This window comes from Neoarius graeffei, chromosome 4 (genome assembly GCF_027579695.1).
Source record: "Neoarius graeffei isolate fNeoGra1 chromosome 4, fNeoGra1.pri, whole genome shotgun sequence".
NCBI lineage: Eukaryota > Metazoa > Chordata > Actinopteri > Siluriformes > Ariidae > Neoarius > Neoarius graeffei.
Window position 1 is genome coordinate 60,001,217 of NC_083572.1, and position 23,407 is coordinate 60,024,623.

Genomic DNA, 23,407 nt, shown 5'->3' on the forward strand with positions numbered 1-23,407 from the left:
CTTGTTGCTGGTAACAGTCTGGATGGTCCTTTTTGTCTTTGGTCCAGAGCAAATGGATTCCATTTTGAACAAAAAAGACCTGGAATACTAATTCATCTGACCACAATACACATTTCCACTGTATGATGATCCATCCCAGATGCCTCCAAGCCCAGAGAAGTTGATGGTGCTTCTGGACACAGTTAACATAAGGCTTCCTTTTTGTACAGTCAAGTTTTAACTGCCATTTGGGAATGTAACTCAGTATTGTAATGCTTGACAATGGTTTACCAAAGTAATCTTGAGTCCATGTGGTTATATCAGCTATAGATGAATGACGGTTCTTGATGCAGTGCCGTCTGAGGGATAAGAGATCATGGGTGTTCTGCTTCAGCTTGTGCCCTTGTGTTTTATGCACCGAAATTCCTCCAGATTCCTTGAACTGTTTAATGATCTTATGTACCATAGAGGGTGAAATGCCCAAATCTCTTCATATCTTTCTTTGAGGAATATTGATTTAAAACATTTAAGCAATTTTCTCACACATTTGTTGACAAACTAGAGATCCACGGCCCACCTTTACTCCTCAAATGATGTTGGCATCACCTGTTTAAAACCATATCATTATTTAATTGTTTTACTTCATTACAAGTCCTAAATTGCCCTGTCCTGTTTTTTATTAATGTGTTACAGGCCTGAAATGCAGGACCAGCTATATATTAACAAATGAAATGAAGGTGACCTGAAATATGGTAGGCTCATACTGTCTGCAATCAAATACAAGACAAAGTAAATTTAGAGATCACTGCTTTCTTTTTTTTATTTGCATTTTCCATACTGTCCCAACTTTTTCTGATTTGGGCTTGTAATTTATTCACACCAAGTTTCTTGTCATCATTTAAGGTAATATTTTGTTTCAAACCTCTCTATATTTTCCCTCTGTGCCCAGCAAAAGCAAAGATTAGTGCATCAGAATTTAAAATCAAACAAACAAATTACTTTAATTTAAAATTAATAATTTATGTTGTTTTTTTTTTCAAAGTAAATGTAAATAAGCAGCAAGTAGCAAACACACACTGTTTAGCAAAACAATACGAGCTTTAGCTTGAAAAGTAATCAAAGGAAAACAAAATAGCAAAGGTTGTGTTGACTCAACAACAACAACAGCCTCATCAAAATACTTTGTATGCAAAACAAGGAATATTAAAGATATCGCCTGTGAATGGTAAATGTTCCTTCTACATTTAGCTGAAAGACATCAAAATAGATTATTCTAAGTACTTAAAAGGAGAAGCCTTTATGCCTTTATCCAGCTGTGACTTTATTCTGGGAAAGAAAGAAAGAAAGAAAGAAAGAAAGAAAGAAAGAAAGAAAGAAAGAAAGAAAGAAAGAAAGAAAGAAAGAAAAAAAACATTACTGAATCATTGCAGTTTAGATTTGATTGTACAGTGGTGCTTGAAAGTTTATGAACCCTTTAGAATTTTCTATATTTCTACATAAATATGACCTAAAACATCATCAGATTTTCACACAAGTCCTAAAAGTGTGACTTGTGTGGTGTGACCCCTTGTGCAGCAATAACTGCAACTAAATGTTTCCGGTAACTATTGATCAGTCCTGCACACCGGCTTGAAGGAATTTTAGCCCATTCCTCCGTACAAAACAGCTTCAACTCTGGGATGTTGGTGGGTTTCCTCACATGAACTGCTTGCTTCAGGTCCTTCCACAACATTTTGATTGGATTAAGGTCAGGACTTTGACTTGGCCATTCCAAAACATTAACTTTATTTTTCTTTAACCATTCTTTGGTGGAACGACTTGTGTGTTTCGGGTTGTTGTCTTGCTGCATGACCCACCTTCTCTTGAGATTCAGTTCATGGACAGATGTCCTGACATTTTCCTTTAGAATTCGCTGGTATAATTCAGAATTCATTGTTCCATCAATGATGGCAAGCCGTCCTGGCCCAGATGCAGCAAAACGGGCCCAAACCATGATACTACCACCACTATGTTTCATGGATGGGACAAGGTTCTTATGCTGGAATGCAGTGTTTTCCTTTCTCCAAACATAATGCTGCTCATTTAAACCAAAAAGTTCTATTTTGATCTCATCTGTCCACAAAACATTTTTCCAGTAGACTTCTGGCTTGTTCATGTGATCTTTAGCAAACTGCAGACGAGCAGCAATGTTCTTTTTGGAGAGCAGTGGCTTTCTCCTTGCAACCCTGCCATGCACACCATTGTTGTTCGGCGTTCTCCTGATGGTGGACTCATGAACATTAACATTAGCCAATGTGAGAGAGGCCTTCAGTTGCTTAGAAGTTACGCTGTGGTCCTTTGTGACCTCGCCGACTATTACATGCCTTGCTCTTGGAGTGCTCTTTGTTGGTCGACCACTCTTGGGGAGGGTAACAATGGTCTTGAATTTCCTCCATTTGTACACAATCTGTCTGACTGTGGATTGGTGGAGTCCAAACTCTTTAGAGATGGTTTTGTAACCTTTTCCAGCCTGATGAACATCAACAGCACTTTTTTCTGAGGTCCTCAGAAATCTCCTTTGTTCATGCCATGATGCACTTCCCCAAACATGTGTTGTGAAGATCAGACTTTGATAGATTCCTATTCTTTAAATAAAACAGGGTGCCCACTCACACCTGATTGTCATCCCATTGATTGGAAACACCTGACTCTAATTTCACCTTCAAATTAACTGCTAATCTTAGAGGTTCACATACTTTTGCCACTCACAGATATGTAATATTGGATCATTTTCCTCAATAAATAAATGACCAAGTATAATATTTTTGTCTCATTTGTTTAACTGGGTTCTCTTTATCTACTTTTAGGACTTGTGTGAAAATCTGATGATGTTTTAGGTCATATTTATTCAGAAATGTAGAAAATTCTAAAGGGTTCACAAACTTTCAAGCACCACTGTATTTGCACTTAATAAATTTCACATTCTAAAATTTTAAACGTCGCACAGCTTCTAAACTTACGATCATTATTTCAGTGGAATTATTTAGACTAAACATAAATTAAACTACCTAACTAAATTAAAATAATTAAATGCACATTTACTTTGTGGTTAGTTAATAACCACCTATATAAAAAGACACAAATTCTGAAACAACACTATCTCTTTGATAAACACTGCAAAAAAATGACACCTTAGCAAGTGAAAATATGTTCAATATAGTATTTTATCTAGTTTTATCTATTCCCTATTATAGGATTACAATAGACCAAATATATCATAATTAAATCTATTTCTACATATTTTCAGTAATTCCCAGTTTGAAATAGTTTTGTTCTATTCATAGAATTTTTTTAAGCATAGCATGAAGCATGATTATCTGTTAAGACAATAAGACAATGTAAAGCTTCTAATACATAAAAGCATCTAAAACATGCTGAATAATATTATATTTGAATTGAAATACTGCACTCTCAAAAGGAATATTAGATACATCTACCCACATTCAAGACATTTAATTTGCTAAAAATCTTAGCAAGTGAAAAATACCCTGAACAGTCATACATTTCTAATATTTTCCATGAATATACAATGTAAGAATATTAAACCTATTTCTTGATTTTTTTGCTCATTTCAAGCTTTTAAATTTATTTCAATATTTAAATTTGCTACTTTCTAGAAATTGTTGCTAAACTTTATCAGCATTATCTGCCACTAGCACAAGAGAATTTCAAACTTTAAATAAGTTTAAAAAAAATAGAAATACGCTTAATAATCTTATATTTGGTTTATTGTAATCTTATAATAGTAAATACTAGCTACATTGGAGTATATTCAAGATATGTATTCTTGCTAAGAGTTGTTGCGAAGAGCCTTCACTACAATTCACTCTAGTTCGTTTTAATATGTTGTGCTGTGATGGATACAACTCTGTAAATATCTTGCTTTTTGTGGCAAGGTTGACCATTTGATTATCTACTTCTATGACTGATAATGGTCTTAACTTGCAATAGATGGTGCCATAAACTGTAACATGTACAGAGAAATATAAAGGTCTTACCTCTGACTGTCAGCTTGGTAGAGCACTCTGCTCTACCTAATGCATTTTCTGCAATAACTTTGTACTCTCCTGTGTCTTTGGGACCCACCCTCAGTATGAGCATGGAGCAGACACCACATGTGTTGGTGATGTAGTAGTTGGAGTCTGTGTTGAGACTGACGTTGTTATGGTACCATGTGACATGCGGGGTGGGATCGCCTCTTACCGCACAGCTCATGTAGCATTCATAGCCCTGTGGAGCTGTGTGCAGTTTCAGGGGGACTAGGAACTTAGGATGCCTCTCCAGGTTGCAGGGTTTTGACTCAGGCAGGGTTAACATGTACTTTTCTAGAGGAGATAAATGAAAGAGCAACAGTTTCCAACTGTGATCCTTTCACACTGATGAAACTACCAGCAATGGCAACTGTTAAATCTTCCAAAGACAAAACCACAAGGAGGTAATAAAGCAAAACCAACATAAAGAGTTTATGTAAAATGTTGGCTCACCACAAGCCTCCAGAGCAGCTTCAGTGGATCATAGCTTATGATTAACACCATTTACAGACTCATCAAACCATTCAGTGAGCCCATGTGCCCTGTGCGTGGGAGCATTATCCTCCTGGTTGAGACTACTCCCTTCAGAACAGAAATGTTTCAGTTTTGTTTGTTTGTTTGTTTGTTTTAACTGATTTGCACTCACCATCCTTTTTAAAATATCACTTCTCCACGGACCAGCATGGCTCCCCAGGACTCACCAAATACAATAAACACAAACCCTGGACTATCCATATCCTGGCTGAGTACGTGTCTGTTTCTTATCATAGAACACTAGCTGTGAAAGTAGGAGCAGATTCTCAGGAGGATGCCAGATGGTAGAGTTGTAACACAATACAACATCTGCACCTGTATCTGTTTAGTGCTCCAAATATTCATAATTGTATCTGCATTCAAATTTAAATCAGAAGTGAGTGAGGCCTATCTAAATTAAATATGAACCCTACCACTATGCCCCTAGAAACACTGATGGGGGAGGAAAACAAACAAACAAACAAAAAAACACCACAGGTAGAAATGTCAGCACTGTCAGCATGTCATAAATGAGCAATGTAAATGCATCATGCATTGTGGTTGTGACAGCGGGGGTGTGGCCAAGCGTCAGTTTGTGAATGGAGGGGGGTCTGGGAAGGTGAGTGGCCAAGTCATTAGACCTGTTGTCAATTAATGTGTGTGTGTGTTAGTTGCAGGGATGGCGGAGCATAAAAGGAGGGGGAGAGCAGAGAAGGGAGGGCTCTCCCGACCAGAACACGTGTGAGAGAGAGAGAGAGAGAGAGAGAGAGAGAGAGAGTGAGTGAGTGAGTGAGTGAGTGTGTGTGTGTGTGTGTGTGTGTGTGTGTGTGTGTGTGTGTGTGTGTGTGTGTGTGTGAGAGAGAGAGAGAGAGAGAGTGTGAAGCTGAAAAGCAAAGAAAATAAGAAAAATAAAGAGTGTGTGTGAACATCAACTCCCACCTGCCATGCTTCTGTGCTCCACCCACATCAGGGCCCTGTACTACGAACGGAGGTTAACCTACCCAGAAGTAACCCAGGGTTCCCCCGCTAAACCGGGGTTGACAAAACCTGGTTATCTTGTTTGGGGTTAAACGGTACTACGACGCCAGTTATGAAGTTGATTTGTTGAACCTGTGTTAACCTAATCAGGGTTAATGCGCGTTCACGTTAAAGGGGAGGTTATCAGCGCAAATCACCACTGTTCACAACGGCACGGTCACCGCACTTCACGGAGGAAGAATGCGCTGTCATAATGCAAAGCTACGAGGAGTTCAAAACAACATTAAGAGCAAAATCTAACACAGCGGCTGCCAATAAGGAGCGGCAAGCATGTTGGCAACGAATTGCCGATCGGGTAAATGCGCAAGTACATTCTCCCTTCTACATGTTCCAGAACAGAAGTATAGGATGAGAGAAAGCTTCATGATCAATCACAAGTCACAGAAAATGGTCCTTCGACGTGGCCCCAGTCATATATAGCTTGTTTAATGTCCGAAAAATCCTGAATAAAATCTGGTATGGTAAATTCATGGAGTAGCCTACTTAAGCTGATATGTGCACAGAGTCACATGAATTAGGATGACTGACTGTTCAGTCCCTTTGACTAAGTTGGTGTATGTCCTGTGAACATTTCAGAGGCAACAGCAGTGCCAAACGCACCTGGCAACAGGTGAAAATGAAATATAAAAACATCATAATGGTGTGTGTGTGTGTGCGCACGTGCAAGCAAGCATTCATTTGCCTTTTATTTATTCAAGTTTTATCTGTTTGCCTAATAGTTCAAATTGTTTTGTATATAGTTTATAATGTTGTTGTGTGATATTAATGATAATATTGTGGGAAAACTACTTTGCACGGACGTTCATTTAATTTATTCTATCGTCATTTTGTTTGTTCTATTTTTGTGTATTTTATTTATTTATCTGTTTGTCTAGTTGTATCTATTTTTCTAATAATAATATATTTTTTGCATTAATAGTTTGTTTTTTCCTATTAAAATAATCTTGTGTTCTTGTTATAACTTTATCTATTTATCTGACTGTTTAGTTGTATCTATTTTTATTACAATTTCAATATTTTTAATATAGAAAGTTTGTTTTTTTCTATTAAAATGTTCTTGTGTGATAACTAGTTCTTGTGTTATATTTTTGTATCTATGTTGTATCTCAGACTTAAATGTTTTTGTAAAACAAGTGTTTTTCTATAAAATATTCTTGCGTTCTTGATAACTATGTTCTTGAGTGGGTTCTTTTTTTTTTTACAGAAAAGCCGTTCTGCATGGACATTCATTGAAGCCCTCATTGTTTTTTAATGGTTATTTATGAGCATTTAGGGGTTACAATAATGTAAGTCTAGGTTGCTTTATATAAAAGGTATGTCCAGAAATATTGATGTCACTGTCTAAGCAGAGGGATCTGGCTTCTTTAGACGCTGTCTTCTTAAAACTGAATACATATTTAAAAAGAGCCAAATGAGCCAGTCTTTTGAACGGCTCTTTTCAAAGAACGGATCACAAAGATGCGGATCCCATCAAAGAGCCATAAATCCCATCTCTAATCTGCGCTCCGATATCGCACGGGTCATCCAGGTACGCTGGCATTGTCTCTAGAGGAAATGTCAGTGGAGAGGTGGTGTTTAAAAAGGGTGTGGTTAATCGGAAACCTCGGGTTAACCAAGAACATAACCTGAGACGAGCAGGTTTGAGATGCAGCGTAAGTTGCCATGGCAGCATACCTCGGTTTGAACATAGCCAACTTTCGTAGTATGGGTTAATCGGGAAGTTACGCTGCACGTGATCAAGTTACTCTCGAAGTTACCCTGGTAAGCCAAAAAACCCGCTTCGTAGTACAGGGCCCAGGGACTGCTACAATGATCTTTGTTTGTTTGTCCTGCAGTCTCTGTGTCTGACCACTCACATGAAAGTAAAAACCTCCAGCTTGGGTGACATTTTTGTTGTTTTCTACAGGATCCCAATGCTGTGAACCCTTCTCACAAACTTTCTTAAAAAAGCAAGAGTGCACCTCCTATCCCTATGTGTATTGTATCCATTTTGTACTAATAATGTACTGGCATTTGATTACATCTTTATCAGGTGGCGACTTGAAAGTAGTAAAATGTTACTTGAAATTGAAAAAACAATTTCAAAAATAAGCCAGGAACATATCTCATTCGATGTTAAAATATGTGTGGCACTCTCATATAGTGAAAGTAAGCATAAGGCACAGGAAGTTTGTTTTAATGTCTTTCTACACTGATCATTAGAGCATTGTTATATGCTATGTAGGGTGCAAACAATGTGACTAGGAAACCATTTAAAAGCAGTTCCAATGAGAAAATTTTACTCGGCTCACCAGATGAAATGAATGAAATGGATCACAAGATGAAATGAATCTACACAGCGATAAGAAACGGCTGCTGTAGGTAAATATATAAGTATGTTTGCCATTTATTATTATTCATATTCATATATAATACATATATGAATATGAAATGTTAACTTGCCAGTAGACTTTTGAAAGGAGGCAAAAACTTTGGCAGACATGAAATGACTACTGAATATTTCTGGGCCAGTAGAGAAGTAAGCCAGAGGCATTAATCAGGATATCAGTGTGACTACATTATTTGATCGTCTGCAGCATTTTATTTTCTGCAGTCTCTCATATGTCCTGGCTCAGCTTTCATGGTATCTGGGTAAAAAATGTAACCAATTTCAGCATGGGTATTTATGAATGCCAGTGGCAGTCGAACTAGAGACCCTGTGGAGGATTACAGGTAATTTGCTGAGCCTAGCTTACCATTCCACACATCTGGTGGAAGTATTACAAAGGGAGAAGGGCAATTGAACCATGCTGCCCTCAGAGCAAAACAGAGCCACTGTTTTTATTAACTTGTTACCTGTCTGTATATGGCCAACATCCAGTGAACATTTATATTAGCTTATAATATGTAAATTCACTGTTAAAAACTGTCTTGAGGCATTATGGGCAACAGTAACTTTTTTTGATTACCTTCTGTTGCACTAAGGCTACAGAGCACTACATAAGGCATGCACACTTGAAGATTGCACATGCAACCTTTTAAGAACTGCATGGGCCTCTATGAACTATGGTGGGTTTCCCAAAAGCCTCTTAATGCTAAGGGCATCTTAACTAGGAGAGAGAGCGTTCATTGTGCTTCTCGCGCTACCATTTATTGATGATGTTTGTGCTGTGATGCTTTTGGGAAACTCAGTCAGATAGTAAATATACTCAATGTATCACAGCCTAGAAAAATGCATTCAGTTTAGAAGAGAATTAAATAGGACTGTAACAGAGCCTCATTACAAACCTTTCTTCTCAGTAATGAGCCACTTTGGAGATTCAGAGGGAGCAGATTGTCCCATGTCATTTTTGGCATAGACACGGAACTGGTACTCTCTCCCCGGCATGATGTTGCAGGCTGTGAAGCTGTTGTTGAAGATGCCATCAGCCACTGTGTGCCAGGTTTGTTTAACAGAGTCCCTCTTCGTCACCATGTAGTGCAGATGATCGTCTCGTTTTTCATCTGGCGAGGCCGCCCAAGTGACTGTCACTGTGCCTGGTACATTCATATCTAGTTCAACAGACCCTGGAGGCTTAGGCTCATCTATGGAAACATGCAGGTACAATGTATGTTTTCACATGTATTAGAAATGTATCATCAACTCCAGAATGACTGATGATGAGGAAAATGGGCAAAAATAAATACATAAAATTAATAACAAGTGATATTTGATAAAATGATAATATATACTGATACTCTGCAGGTTTGTTGTAATGCTATTTTTCAAAGTTTTTTTTTAAGTACTGTATTTTACCACCCAATTAGTTTACAAATTAATGGAAATTGTCAATTACAGATTTGCTGAAACCTCAACTGCAGACCAAGGCGAGCCACCTAATTGGAGGACCTCGGCTGTGGTCAGGCCTGGAGAGGGTTGGGCTCCACTAGGCCATACTTGCCCAAGACATGCTGACCATGATGAACACAACAACAAACTTCATACCGGATTGGTCATCGCCTGGGATAACAAGGACCGTGCCCACCACTGCTCATCAGGGTGGAGGAGTAAAATATGCTACTGATGGATCACTGACCAACAAGATATGTGGAAGAGACAACATCGCCATCGCCACATGGAATGTTAGAACACTGGCCCAAGTAAGGAAACTTCAGGAACTGACACTGGAACTGAGCCACTACAGGTGGCATGTAGTTGGTCTCTGTGAGGTCAGGTGGAAAAACCTCGGAGAACACCAAACTGAGGAAGGTCATCTGCTCTACTATAGTGGAAAAAAAGACAAACACACAAATGGAGTTGGTTGCTAGTCAACAAATCCATCAAAGCAGCAGTTCTTGGCAGTCCTTAGATGCTGCCCTGTTTCCAGCAGAATCATCATTATCCATCTGAAAGCGTCCCCCTTCAACATCAATGTGATACAGATCTACGCACCAACCACCGAGTATGATGACGACCAGATAGAGGAATTCTACTCCCAGCTACAAAAAGTTGTAGACAAGAAAGACATCCTGATCATACAAGGAGACTGGAACACCAAGGTTGGTGTAGATGCACAGCAAGACTGGAAAGATCACTTAGGACCATCCTGCATTGAAAGCACAAATGAACGGGGAAGAAGGCTACTGGAGTTTACTAGCTACAATAACATGGTCCTAGCAAGCACTTTTGGTGAACACAAGGCCTCTCAGCATTGGTCATGGCACGCACCAGACGGAGCCCATCACAACCAGATCGACTACATTCTGGTGCAAAACTGTTTCCAATCTAGTATAAACAGAGCTAAAACAAGGACATTACCAGGTGCTGATGTGGGAAGTGACCATGACCTTGTCATGATGAACTTGTGAGTGAAGCTGAAGATGATCACCAAGCCCAAGTACACAAGGCTGAAGTTTGGCCTTGAGAGACTGAAGGACCCTGACATCTGCAAGTCCTTTCAAGCAACCATAGGCGGTAAATTCGCCCCACTACTAACACTCGAAGAGGACGCTGAAGTCCTGACCAACTCCTTCAATACCATAATGACAGAAACAGCCAAGGAAGCCCTGGGGAACTACCGCCACAAGAACAAACCATGGATGATAAATGAAATCCTTGAGATGTGCGACACTAGAAGAAAACTGAAAAATGCCAGGCATACAACAAGTACAACTGAATACAAAGAAATCAACACAAAGATAGGAAAAAACATGAAAGAAGCAAAAGAACAGTGGATTAAAGAACAATGCATGGAAATGGAAGACAACCTACAGAAGAACAAGACAAGAAAGGCATTCCAGATTGTGAAAAAACTCACTAAACAGAAAGTCAAAAGTCGGTACAATTCAGAGCAAGGATGGAACATGCCTGACTGAGAGCAGTGACATTGTAGCCTGTTGGACAGAGTACTGCCAACAGCCGTACAACCGCCAGTCAAACGGAGACCCCAATGTACTCACAGTTCCAGAATCTACAAATGAAGATGACTTCCCAATCATGAAAGAAGAAGTAGAAGCAGCAGTAAAGTCACTCAAGAACGATAAAGCTGCTGGATCCAACAACATCCCAGCAGAACTCATCAAAAACAGAGGAGAAGCAACAATTGAACTGCTGAGAAAAATCTGCAACAAGATCTGGCAGACAGGCAAATGGCCAACAACATGGACCCAGTCACTTATCGTCACTCTCCCGAAGAAAGGCACCCTCCAACTATGCCAGAATTATAGAATGATCAGTCTCATCAGTCATGCCAGCAAAGTGATGGTAAAGGTCCTACTGAACAGGCTGAAACCACAGGCAGAGGAAGTCATTGCAGAAGAACAGGCTGGGTTTTGCAATGGAAGAAGCACCACAGAACAGATCTTCAATCTACGAGTTGTGTGCAAGAAATACTCACAGCACCAACAAACCATCGACCATGTCTTCATTGACTTTAAAAAAGCATTTGATTGGGACTTCTGGATAGGACATGGAGTGGTAGGCTGTGTGGCATTGGAGCTCCCGATAGTCGAGGATAAAAAACCCTTGAAAACTCAAATAAATAGAGCTAGAAATCATACAGATTGAAATGTGACTGGGGGAAAGTTGTAATGGGAAGGAAAACTCAATTCACTCAGACTAAAAGCACGGCGAAAGACGAAATGGAGAAATCGCTTGTTAACCGTGAAATGGAAGAAGATGGAGGCCATGAAACAATGCACCTAGCTGGATGTGAGGCGGGAATGTGCTCAGGTCTAGAAACTATCAGCAGGGAGATACGGGACTTAAAAACAGAAATTAAAGATGCCTTTCGTGCATTTGGAGAAACATTGAGAAGCGACGTGAGAAAAGACTTGGATGATTTCAAACAAGATATAAACCAACAGCTCACTAAAGTCACCACTGAACAACAGCTACAGAGCGGCAAAATCAACGAGGCAGAGTTGCGGATTGGAAAGCTGGAGCACTGGGCACAGGAGGCAAACAACGCTCTCATTATCTCCTTGAAGGAACAAAAAACTCTTCAGGAAAAGTTAAATGGTTTGGAGTCCAGATCAAAGAGAAATAATCTCCGTATCTATGGAGTTGCAGACGGAGAAGAGGGTGAGTCTGTGGCTAAGTTTGTGCAAGACCTGATTAGATGTGAGCTTGACTTGCCGGAGAATTTTACTTTCCAAATTCAAAGAACGCATTGGTTGCTAGCACAGAGGCCAGCAGACGGAGCCCAGACGAGACCCATCATTGTAAATTTCCTGGAATTTACTACCAAAGAGAGAGTTTTGAGAGAGGCGTGGAAAAAGAAAATACAACTGGGAAACAAAATACTGTCATTCGATCATGATTACACGACAGACGCTGTTCAAAAGAGAAAGGAGTACAATGCTGCTAAAAGAATCCTGAAGGACAAAGGCATTCGATTCCAGACGCCATTCACCAGGATGAGGATCCAGTGGGAGACTGGAACCCGAACATATAATAGCACTAGAGAGGTGAAGGATGAATTGGTGAGGCATGGACTCGCAGAGAAGAGATTGACACTGATGACCGAGGCGGCGAACAGACCGGAGACACGGCTCAGTGCAGCGATGGAGTGGCAGCACGAGGAGGGATCCCAGAGGAGCAACACAACAACAACAGTGACACGAGCCAAAGAAAAATTACAAGAATTTAGAAGACTCTTTGATTAAAGGCAGAAAATATAAAAAGAAGCAAAACTGGTAGGAATGTTCTGAATTAGCCTGTGTTTTTGGTAATCTGAATCACGATTAACATACTTCCCCTATGTTAAAAGAAAAATGACTATTGGAGGTCTGAGTTACTTCATTTTCTTTTCTTAAAGTTTTAACGTTGGATTCACTTAGTATGACTAAAACCTTTACTCTAGGTCCTAATGTCATTACTGAGTTAGGCCCCTCTTTTCTAAAGAGGTTATTTCCTAGATCCACCAACGGGCTCTTATTGTTGGAGGACCGAAAGATCCTCCTTTGTTTGGAAGATCACCTGTTTTATTTGCTTCGTCTGTTTTATGCCATCATTTTGGCAATGTTAGTGGGGACACAGATGTTTTATTTTATCGCTGTTTTCATAAGTGATGCAGTGTAGCAATGTGAAAATAGCGTCCTTAAATGTAAATTGCTTAAATAATCCAATTAAAAGAGGAAAAGTATTGGCTGAAATGAAGAAAGAAAAATCCAAGTGATATACCTACAAGAAATGCATCTATCTCAGCAAGAACATAAACTGACGAAATTTGGGTTTAAAAATGCCTTCTTCAGCTCATTTAAGAAGGGTCCAAAGAGAGGGGTTGCCATATTAATTTCCAACTCTGTCAATTTTGAAGTTATTAAGGAAATAGGTGACAAAGAGGGGAGGTATGTAATTGTAAAAGGGAAAATGGACAATAATGTAGTTACTTTGGTGCCACCTAATTCTGATAAAATGTTTCTGAAATTACTGTTTGAAATTAAAGCCTTAGAAAATGAAGGAATTCTAATATGTGCAGGGGATTTCAACATGACTTTGAATGTTAAATTGGACACAACTAACAGCAAGAGAATTAAGACCCATCTGTCAAAGCTCGTCAGTACCTCTCTGACTGAGCTGGGGATGTTTGATGTTTGGAGGGAACTCCATCCATTGGAGAGGGACTACACATATTACTCTGCTCCACACTCAGTGTACTCCAGAATAGATTTTTTTTTTTATGAACACAATAGACAGACATAGAATAGAAGAATGTAATATAGGGATAACTGATTTGTCTGATCACAGTATAATTTATCTCAATATCTGCTTAAATAAGAGAAATAAAAACACACTATGGAAATTAAATGTGGGTATGCTGAATAACCAGGAACTCCAGGAAGAAGATAAGAAAGATATTAAACAATGCATAGAAGAAAATAAAGGCAGCCCAGTGGATTCTACCATACTATGGGACATGGTCAAAGCTGTAATGAGAGGGAGGTTAATAGCAAAGGCAGCCTACTAAAAAAAGATTAGAGAGGAAGATTATAAAAAGATGATTAAACACTTAAAAACACTGGAACAACAACATAAAAACAATAAGGATGAAACAGTTTTACAACAAATAATCGAGGTGAGACAACAGATAGATGACATCCTATGTAATGAGGTTGAGAAAAAATTAAGATTCATTAAACAAACCTACTATGAATCAGGCCCCAAAGCAACTAAATATTTGTCGAGAAGACTTAAGGTCCAGCAAACTTCTAACACAATATATAAGATTAAAGACCCCGTAACAAAAAACTACTATTTGAACCCGAAGAAATAGAAAAGGTTTTTAAAGATTATTATGAAAACTTATATTCCCAACCCACAGCAAAAGAAGAGAATGAAATGAAAGAATTCCTGGATTCATTGGACTTACCAGCCATTGGAGAAGAACAAAATAGGAAACTAATCTCCAACATCGCTAAGAAGGAACTAGATGCTGCAATTAGCAGGTTAAAATCAAACAAAACACCAGGTTGCGACGGACTCCCCAGCGAGTGGTATAAAACATTTAGGGAAGAATTAACTCCCCTACTCCTGAATTCTTTTAACCTCACTCTGACAGAGGGCAAAATACCCCCCTCATGGAAAGAGGCTATAATTTCAGTTATACCAAAAGAAGGGAAAAACATTGACTATTGTGAATCCTACAGGCCTATTTCAATTCTAAATGTGGATTATAAGATTTTTACCTTGATCATTTCTAAAAGATTTGAAAATTTTACGACTGATTTGATTGATGAAGACCAATCAGCGTTCATAACAGGTAGACAGACTCAGGATAATATTAGACGAATCCTACACATAATAGATCAAATTCAAAGACCGGGATTGAGAGCAGTATTAGTGGGCCTCGGCGCAGAGAAGGCCTTTGACTGTGTCAATTGAAGATTTCTGTACCAGGTATTAGGGAAACTAGAGATTCAAAAACAGTCAATCCAATGTATTCAAGGCCTCTACCAAGAATCTACAGCGAGGATAAAAATTAATGGAGACCTAACTGATAGATTTATCTTACAATGAGGGACTCGTCAAGGATGTTGTCTTAGCCCTACCCTGTTTGCAATATTTATTGACCCATTGGCACAAATGATCAGAGAGAGTAACAACTTAAAAGGAATCCAACTAGGAAAACAGAAACATATCATAGAGCTCTTTGCAGATGATATTATTGTGACAAATTAAACATAGCAAAAACACAAATTCTCACATTTAATTATACCCCAGGCCAGGAAATTAGAGAAAAATACAAAATCAAATGGAATGCTAAAGTAATTAAATATCTGGGTGTGGTATTGGCAAAAAATCTCAATAAAACATTTGAAATAAACTATAATCAGATTATCAACAATATAAAGACAGATATCAGGTGGGACGGCACAGTGGTGTAGTGGTTAGTGCTGTCGCCTCACAGCAAGAAGGTTCTGGGTTCGAGCCCTGTGGCCGGTGAGGCCTTTCTGTGCGGAGTTTGCATGTTCTCCCCGTGTCTGCGTGGGTTTCCTCCGGGTACTCCGGTTTCCCCCACAGTCCAAAGACATGCAGGTTAGGTTAACTGGTGACTCTAAATTGACCATGAGTGTGAATGGTTGTCTGTGTCTATGTGTCAGTCCTGTGATGACCTGGTGATTTGTCCAGGGTGTACCCTGCCTTTCACCTGTAGTCAGCTGGGATAGGCTCCAGCTTGCCTGTGACCCTGTAGAACAGGATAAAGCAGCTAGAGATGATGAGATATCAGGTGGTGGTCAGTCTTCAACATGGATTTTGAGACTCGAATTGAGGTAATGAAAATGAATGTATTACCAAGATTGTTATACCTTTTTCAATCTATTCCACAAATGATTCCAGAAACACAATTCAGAAACTGGGACAAACTTATATCTAGATTTATCTGGGCTGGGAAGAAACCAAGGGTCAGGTATAAAACACTTCAATTACAAAAAGAGGAGGGTGGGTTGTCCTTGCCTAACCTGAAACGATACTTCTACACAGCTCAAGGGAGGTTCCTGGTTTGTGCATGCTGCCTTCTATATCAGGCAAGATGGAAAGACATAGAGGCCAAGATAGATACTTTCCAAATTCAAGCAACATTAGGGGACATAGGAAATAAAATGGGTCAACAAAGCAATCATGAAATTATTAAACAAACACTGGATATTTGGAGCAAGATGGTAAAAGAATACAATATGGAGGGAAACATCAAATTATTAATTTGGCCATCCCAGGTTCAAACCAGGAATCAGTGATGCTGACTTCAGACGGTGGTGGGACAAGGGCATTACAGCAGTATGTACACTAACTCTCAGTGGGTTCTTAAAAAGTTTTAGAGAATTACAGAAGGAATTTGGACTTGAAAACAAAGACTTCTTCAGATACCTATAAATAAGAGATTACTATGATAAAAGAATAAAACCAACATTGTCTGAAGAGGGTAATGCAGTGATAGATGTTCTAACTGAAGCCTATAAAAATAAAAATAATAATAAAAAATATTTCCATAATATATCAGGGCCTTCAAAAATAGAATGGGAACAACACAGGATACATTAAAGCAAAATGGGAGAAAGAACTAAACATAGAACTATCACAGGAGGATTGGTGTTCAATGTGGAGTACAGAGCATTCATCCACAAGTTCAAAGAGGTGGAGAGTATTTGGTTGGAAAAAATTGATCTGTTTCTTCATTACACCACATATTAAAAGCAAATTAATATGATTAATGATATGATTATGATTAAGACCAAGGAGATGATTATTGACCCGAGGAAGAGGAGGAGAGACCAGCATGCCTCGCTGCACATCGACGGGACACAGGTGGAGAGGGTGAAAACAGTTAAATTCCTTGAAACTCACATCAGTGAGGATCTCACCTGGACACACAACACACAGCAGACCATCAAGAAGGCTCAACAGAGACTCTTCTTCCTGAGGAAGCTGAGGAAATTTGGACTATCCACCAAACTCCTCAGCAACTTCTACAGGTGTACAGTGGAGAGTGTCCTGACAAATTCCATCACTGTGTGGTACGGGAACTGCACAACTCAGGACAGAAAGGCTCTCCAGTGTGTCATTAAAATGGCACAGTTCATCTGTGGAGCAATCCTCCCCCCACTACAGGACATTTACAACACCTGGGTCACAAAAAGGGCACAGAGCATCATCAGGGACCAAACACACCCACAACACAGATTATTCACACTCCTACCATCTGGCAGACGCTACAGGAGTGTGAAAGCAAGGACTACTAGACTGACAAACAGTTTTTACCCCCAGGCCATCAGGCTTTTGAACCATGGATTATAATCACCATCTACCTCTATATTTCCATCAGGCTTTTGAACCACGGATTATAATCACCATCTACCTCTATATTTGCAATTTTGCACAAGACATTGCACATTGCACAGTATATCTACCTCTATGTTTGCATATTGTTTGATTGTTTTTTTAATTATGTTTATTTTCATTTATTTTCATTCTACTTTTATATTTTGCATTGCATATGCACTTTATATTTTATATTTCGTATTTTATATATATATTTCTTTTTATATTAGTAAGCATAGTTTGGTCGGGTAGTTGCAAAATAAGAATTTCATTACCCAATAATAAACCGCTGTGTCTGTTATTGTGTATATGACAAATAAACATCTTGAATCTTGAATCTTGAAATTATCTCAGCCTCAGGAACGGTGCTGGAGGTGGTGCAGGAACTTGAATGCTAATTACTCCCATATCTTCTGGTCATGCCCAAAAATTCACACTTTCTGGGAATATATATGTCTAACTGTGGGAAAGATTTTGGGATATAAGATTTCTAATGATGTTAAGATTCTGTATTTCTGTGTTTGGAAAGACAATGTTATTATAAAGGAAGACTGGTATCTGTGTAAAGTACTGTTAATTGCCTGTAAAAAAAAAAAAAAACAATTACAAAGAACTGGTATAAAACTGAACCCCCAAGCCTTAATCAGTGGATGGACAGAGTTAAGGAAATTTATGTAATGGAAAAGATTACTTTCTCTCTGAGGCATAGTGGAGCAATCTTTCCCAGGAAATGGAAGAAATGCACTGCTTATATCAAAGGAATAGAGGACGCTACCAATTAAACAGGACAATTAAAGACACTGGACATGATGTATCACAATACTACCAACAGAGGAGCCCCCACGTTTGTGTTTTTGTTCATTTATACCCCTTGATAGTTCATTGTCTGCTTGTTTTTTGCTTCATATTAAGCTGAAAATACTAAATAAAAAGTATATTAAAAAAAACATTTGATAGAGTGTGGCATGACGCGCTGTGGGCAACAATGAAGAAATATAACATGGGCCAAAAGCTGATCAACACCATTCAATATCTGTACAACAAGGCCAGTAGCACAGTACTTGTGCAAGGTTCTTTGGGAGAATGGTTCCACACCGCAGTTGGGGTGCATCAAGGCTGCCTCCTGTCACCTACGCTTTTTAACATCTTTCTTGAGCGTATAATGACAGAAGCTTTCAAAGATCATCAGGGCACAATCAGCATTGGTGGCAGAATCATCACAAACCTTTGGTTTGCTGATGACATTGATGGACTTGCAGGAGAGGAGGAAGAACTTGCCAGCTTGGTAGAAAACATCAACAAAGCATCCACAAGACTTGGAATGGAGATCAGCACAGAGAAAACAAAGCTGATGATGAACAGCCAGATCCCAATTGCAACAAAGATTTCAGTGAATGGACAGGAACTTGAGACAGTGAGACAGTTCAAATACCTCAGCTCTATAATCAGTGAGGAGGGTTCCAGAACTGAAGTACTGTCCAGAGCTGCCCAGACATCAGCAGCCATGGCGAAGCTCAAACCAATCTGGAGAGACAAGAACATCAGTCTCAGGACCAAGCTGAAGCTCCTGCACACATTGGTCATCTCCATCTTTTTGCACACCTCAGAATCTTGGACACTGACATCAGAGCTCCAAAGAAGAATCCAGTCAGTTGAGATGAGGTGCTACACAGCAAAATCCCCAGTGTTGAATTAACACCCAGAGTGTTGATTTAACACCCTATTGTGTTTATATGTGTCCAATTGTTAATTCAACACAATTGTTAATTCAGCACTGGGGATTTTGCTGTCTACAGAACCATCCTTGGCATCTCCTACCTGGACCATATCACCAACGAAGAAGTCCACAATATCATCTCACAGAACATCGGCAGACATGAAGACCACCTCACCACAGTTAAAAAGAGAAAACTCAGATGGTATGGACATGTAACCAGATCCAGCAACAGCCTTTCCAAAGTCATCCTACAAGGCACGGTCCAGGGCCGCAGAAGAAGAGGCAGACAGAGGAAGAAATGGGCCGACAACGTCACAGAGTGGACCCAAAGAAGCTTTGTGGAAACCCAGAGAATGGCACATGATTGGGAGAGATGGAGAGAGCTGGTGTGTTTATCAGTACAGCGTCCCCACAACCACACCCAGTCACAGGGCCGGTAACTGGTAACTACTGCAGACAATAACAACACTGAGTCTCTTTCTGGAAAGTCTATTAAGGTTGGTGAGATTTGGCAAGGAACAAACTGTCCCTTTTGTGTTGAACATTCTTTGAAGAATGACAAAGGGATCAATAAAGTTTAATCTAATCTAATATTTAGCTAAAGGCAACAATATAAGAATATAGACTTGTGTGGATATATATATATATATATATATATATATATATATATATATATATATATATATATATATAAAACCGTTATTCCACAAAATCGAGTTGTACTTGAGCTGATAGCCGATGAGGCATGTAGCGCCAAGTTGGCTATAAGCCATGCACGATGAGATTGAGTGGAACAACTGTTTTATTCTATCCACATTCATTAGATTTTGAGAAACAGAACAGTTTTATTTTTATTTTTTGCGAATTTGATAAAAAAAACTTTATACAAAATGTCTGACAATATAATTTTTTGTTTACGATGTAAACAGGGGGCGGCACGGTGGTGTAGTGGTTAGCGCTGTCGCCTCACAGCAAGAAGGTCCTGGGTTCGAGCCCCGGGGCTGGCGAGGGCCTTTCTGTGCGGAGTTTGCATGTTCTCCCCGTGTCCGCGTGGGTTTCCTCCGGGTGCTCCGGTTTCCCCCACAGTCCAAAGACATGCAGGTTAGGTTAACTGGTGACTCTAAATTGACCGTAGGTGTGAATGTGAGTGTGAATGGTTGTCTGTGTCTATGTGTCAGCCCTGTGATGACCTGGCGACTTGTCCAGGGTGTACCCCGCCTTTCGCCTGTAGTCAACTGGGATAGGCTCCAGCTTGCCTGCGACCCTGTAGAAGGATAAAGCGGCTAGAGATAATGAGATGAGATGAGACGATGTAAACAGACAAATGACAGTAGCAATTTGTGAAAAATGCTATAATAATAATTGTTGAAAAATAAAAAATTATACATTCTTACCATCAAATACTTTGGAGGATATATATATGGGGGGGCTGCAAAAGTAGGTATACAGTAATGAAAAACAAAATGCTTGCACAAAATGTTAGTATTAAATGAAACCTAGCACCACTATTATAATACTGGTAATACTGGAATAATCCTTACTGTATACCTACTTTTGCAGCCCCCTCTGTATGTGTGTGCGTGTGTGTGTGTGTGTGTGTGTGTGTGTATATATATATATATATATATATATATATATATATATATATATATATATGCATATTTGTGTGAGGAAAAATACTTATTGCTCTTATGATTTTCTGTCAGTAGTTCCTCCAAATGTTAGAAAGTGTGAATTATTGTGTGTAATGTTTATTTTCTACAATCACTGTTTGCCTTTTTTTGGGAGGGCAATAATTGCAATAATTCTGGAGCTGACTGTATACTTGTTCATAAAATCATATAAAACAATAAAATGGCAATATATAACTTTGATTATTACTTAAATATGTAAATATATTCATAAGAAATTATGTACAATATGTCTGCAAATGTGTGGAGAATTATGTAATGGAGTTCAAGTGTACCTGTGACTCTGATTTCAACATTGAAGGACTCTTGGCCCACAACATTCTTTACTATGATGGTGTAGATTCCACTATCAGAATGCTCAGCTGATGGAATCAGGATTTGAGATCCTCCTTCAGTATTGCTAATGGTGACACGTTTGGAGACAGGAATGCCATCCTTAAGCCAAATGACCTCAGGCCATGGAGAAGCCTGGCAAGGGATACAGTGCATTCTTTTATCAAATAAACACTCTAAACAGCATTATCACCAGTGTCATATTAAGCTCTGTACAATTGCACAGTATTCCATGATAACTTAGAACCAAAATGGACTTTGAATGTTGGTCTCTATATGATATTTAAATGATGCTTTAAGTTAATCAACCATTGGATAATTTATTTTTTCATGTTTATTAACATTTTATGAAACAAGTTGATATTTACCACAAAATTAATTGCAAATTTTCCTGAATTTCCAGCTTTGACTATCATGAAGTTCTTTATCTTTGCATCTGTGAACTTCGGTCTCACTAAAGGAAAGAAACGTTCCATTCAAAATCAGAACAACAATGTTTTGGTCTGTAAAATAGATGATTTCCATTCAGTGACATACCAGGAGGAGGCATAGCTAGAATGTATTTATTCAACTCCTGAGGTTCTCCTTCTCCACCTTCATTCACAGCTATCACTCTCACCCAGTACATGGCCATCGACTTCAATCCCTTTACAGTGTAGGAGGACATAATAATGGCATGGCTATTGCAGCGATTCCATTCTGTGCTCTCTGCAGGTCTAATTTCAACAAAATATCCTTTAGCTTCATCTTGTTCTCCCTTTTCTTCTTTTGGTTTTGTCCAAGAAAGGGACAAAGTATTATATGTGGAACCTGTCACTTTAAGGTCAATTACTTTACCAGGAGGTTCTAAAGGGGAAAGAAAATCATAATGTAATTTTTTCTTGGCAAGGAAAAATGACATGCCAGAGGTAGAAGAAAATGAAAAATATTGACATTTTAGAACAATTGTGGGAGTAAAGTTAGTGCACAATAATGAATGCATTGGCAAATGTTTAATTTTAATACTTTGTAAGAGTCTAGATTGTTTTGCATTTTTTTTTATATTTGAGCAGATGAATTTGAATTACTTTTAGGATCTCTAGCAAATACAGTCTCTGATGGTACGCTTGGTTCACCAGCCCCAGATATATTGATCGCAGAAACTCGAAACTCATACTCCATGCCCTCAATAACATCTTTACAAGCATATTTCTTGGCTGTAGAAGACAAAGGAATTAAAAAAAAAATACAGCATAAAGGCATTATTGGGTAAGAGTGAAATGGTAAAATTTAACAAAGAAAACAACAAACTGGTGATTGGTTCCTCTGGTGGATGAACAAGGCTCCACAGGTTGCTGCCCTTTTTGCGTTTTTCAAGGTTGTAACCCAGAATGTTGGTTCCTCCAGTGTTGGTTGGAGAGGTCCATGACAAGGTGATACAGTCCTTGAAGGCACTGATCACTTTAAGAGCAGGTGGTGGGCCAGGATAAGCTGTAAAAGTGGATAATGTTTCTTATGCTGCCTATATTTCTTTGTGTGAAAGGGATTTTTAACTTCAAGGATATTTGTTTTCAAACCTAATAAGAATCTCACCTTTAGTCCCAGCTTGAACATCTTCTGTCTCCATTACTTCACTGATACCTTCTGAGGTTTCAGCTCTGATGCGGTAGCAATACCTTCTACCATGATCCACATCAGTGTCTTTGTAATGGGCTTCCCCAGGAATCTGTCCAATCTTCTTCCAGGTGTTGCGTCCAACTTGATTACGCTCAAGGATATAATGAGTGATTGGACAGCCCCCGTCATCTTTTGGTGGACGCCATTTGACCTCAATGCAGTTTGAAGAAGCTTCAAGTATCTCCAGAGGTCCAAGAGGTGGAGTGGGTTTGTCTATTAGACATCAAGACCATATATTAGATCTTAATATGGAAAACATTATATCTAGTGCCAGAAACTTTCATTTGATTGGCTTACCAAGTACAATTAGATTAGTTGTTGCTTCAACAGTGCCAAATTCATTTTTTATTTTGATTTTAATTTCCCCTGTGTCTTTACGCTGTAGTTTGTTGAGAGACAAACGGCAATGGCTTTCAGTAGCTTCAGTCTTACAGTTTGCATCTGTTGTAAGTTCCTCGCCTTCTTTGTACCATTGTATTTTAGTGGCCTCACGGCCAATATATGGTATTTTGAACTCAGCTTTATGATTATTTTTGACCACTCTTGGTTTGGCAAATTCTTCAAGGTCTTTTGTAGCAAATCTTGGTGGATCTAGGAAACAAATGCATCTTAGAGGTCCAAAACAATATTC

The 23,407-nt window shown here is 38.9% G+C and overlaps 1 protein-coding gene across 1 annotated transcript in view; it reads right to left on the minus strand.

Annotated features, from left to right (window-relative positions):
- The window catches only part of igfn1.1 (immunoglobulin like and fibronectin type III domain containing 1, tandem duplicate 1), a 145,474-nt gene that overhangs the window by 81,449 nt on the left and 40,618 nt on the right, over positions 1 to 23,407 (minus strand). The window contains exons 17-25 of the mRNA XM_060918444.1: positions 23,074 to 23,367; positions 22,693 to 22,989; positions 22,411 to 22,590; positions 22,188 to 22,316; positions 21,658 to 21,966; positions 21,489 to 21,574; positions 21,063 to 21,255; positions 8,868 to 9,164; positions 4,017 to 4,343 (exon numbers count right to left, since the gene is read on the minus strand). Coding sequence (XP_060774427.1) covers positions 4,017 to 4,343; positions 8,868 to 9,164; positions 21,063 to 21,255; positions 21,489 to 21,574; positions 21,658 to 21,966; positions 22,188 to 22,316; positions 22,411 to 22,590; positions 22,693 to 22,989; positions 23,074 to 23,367 — 2,112 coding nt within the window. The remainder of the gene's footprint in view (positions 1 to 4,016; positions 4,344 to 8,867; positions 9,165 to 21,062; positions 21,256 to 21,488; positions 21,575 to 21,657; positions 21,967 to 22,187; positions 22,317 to 22,410; positions 22,591 to 22,692; positions 22,990 to 23,073; positions 23,368 to 23,407) is intronic.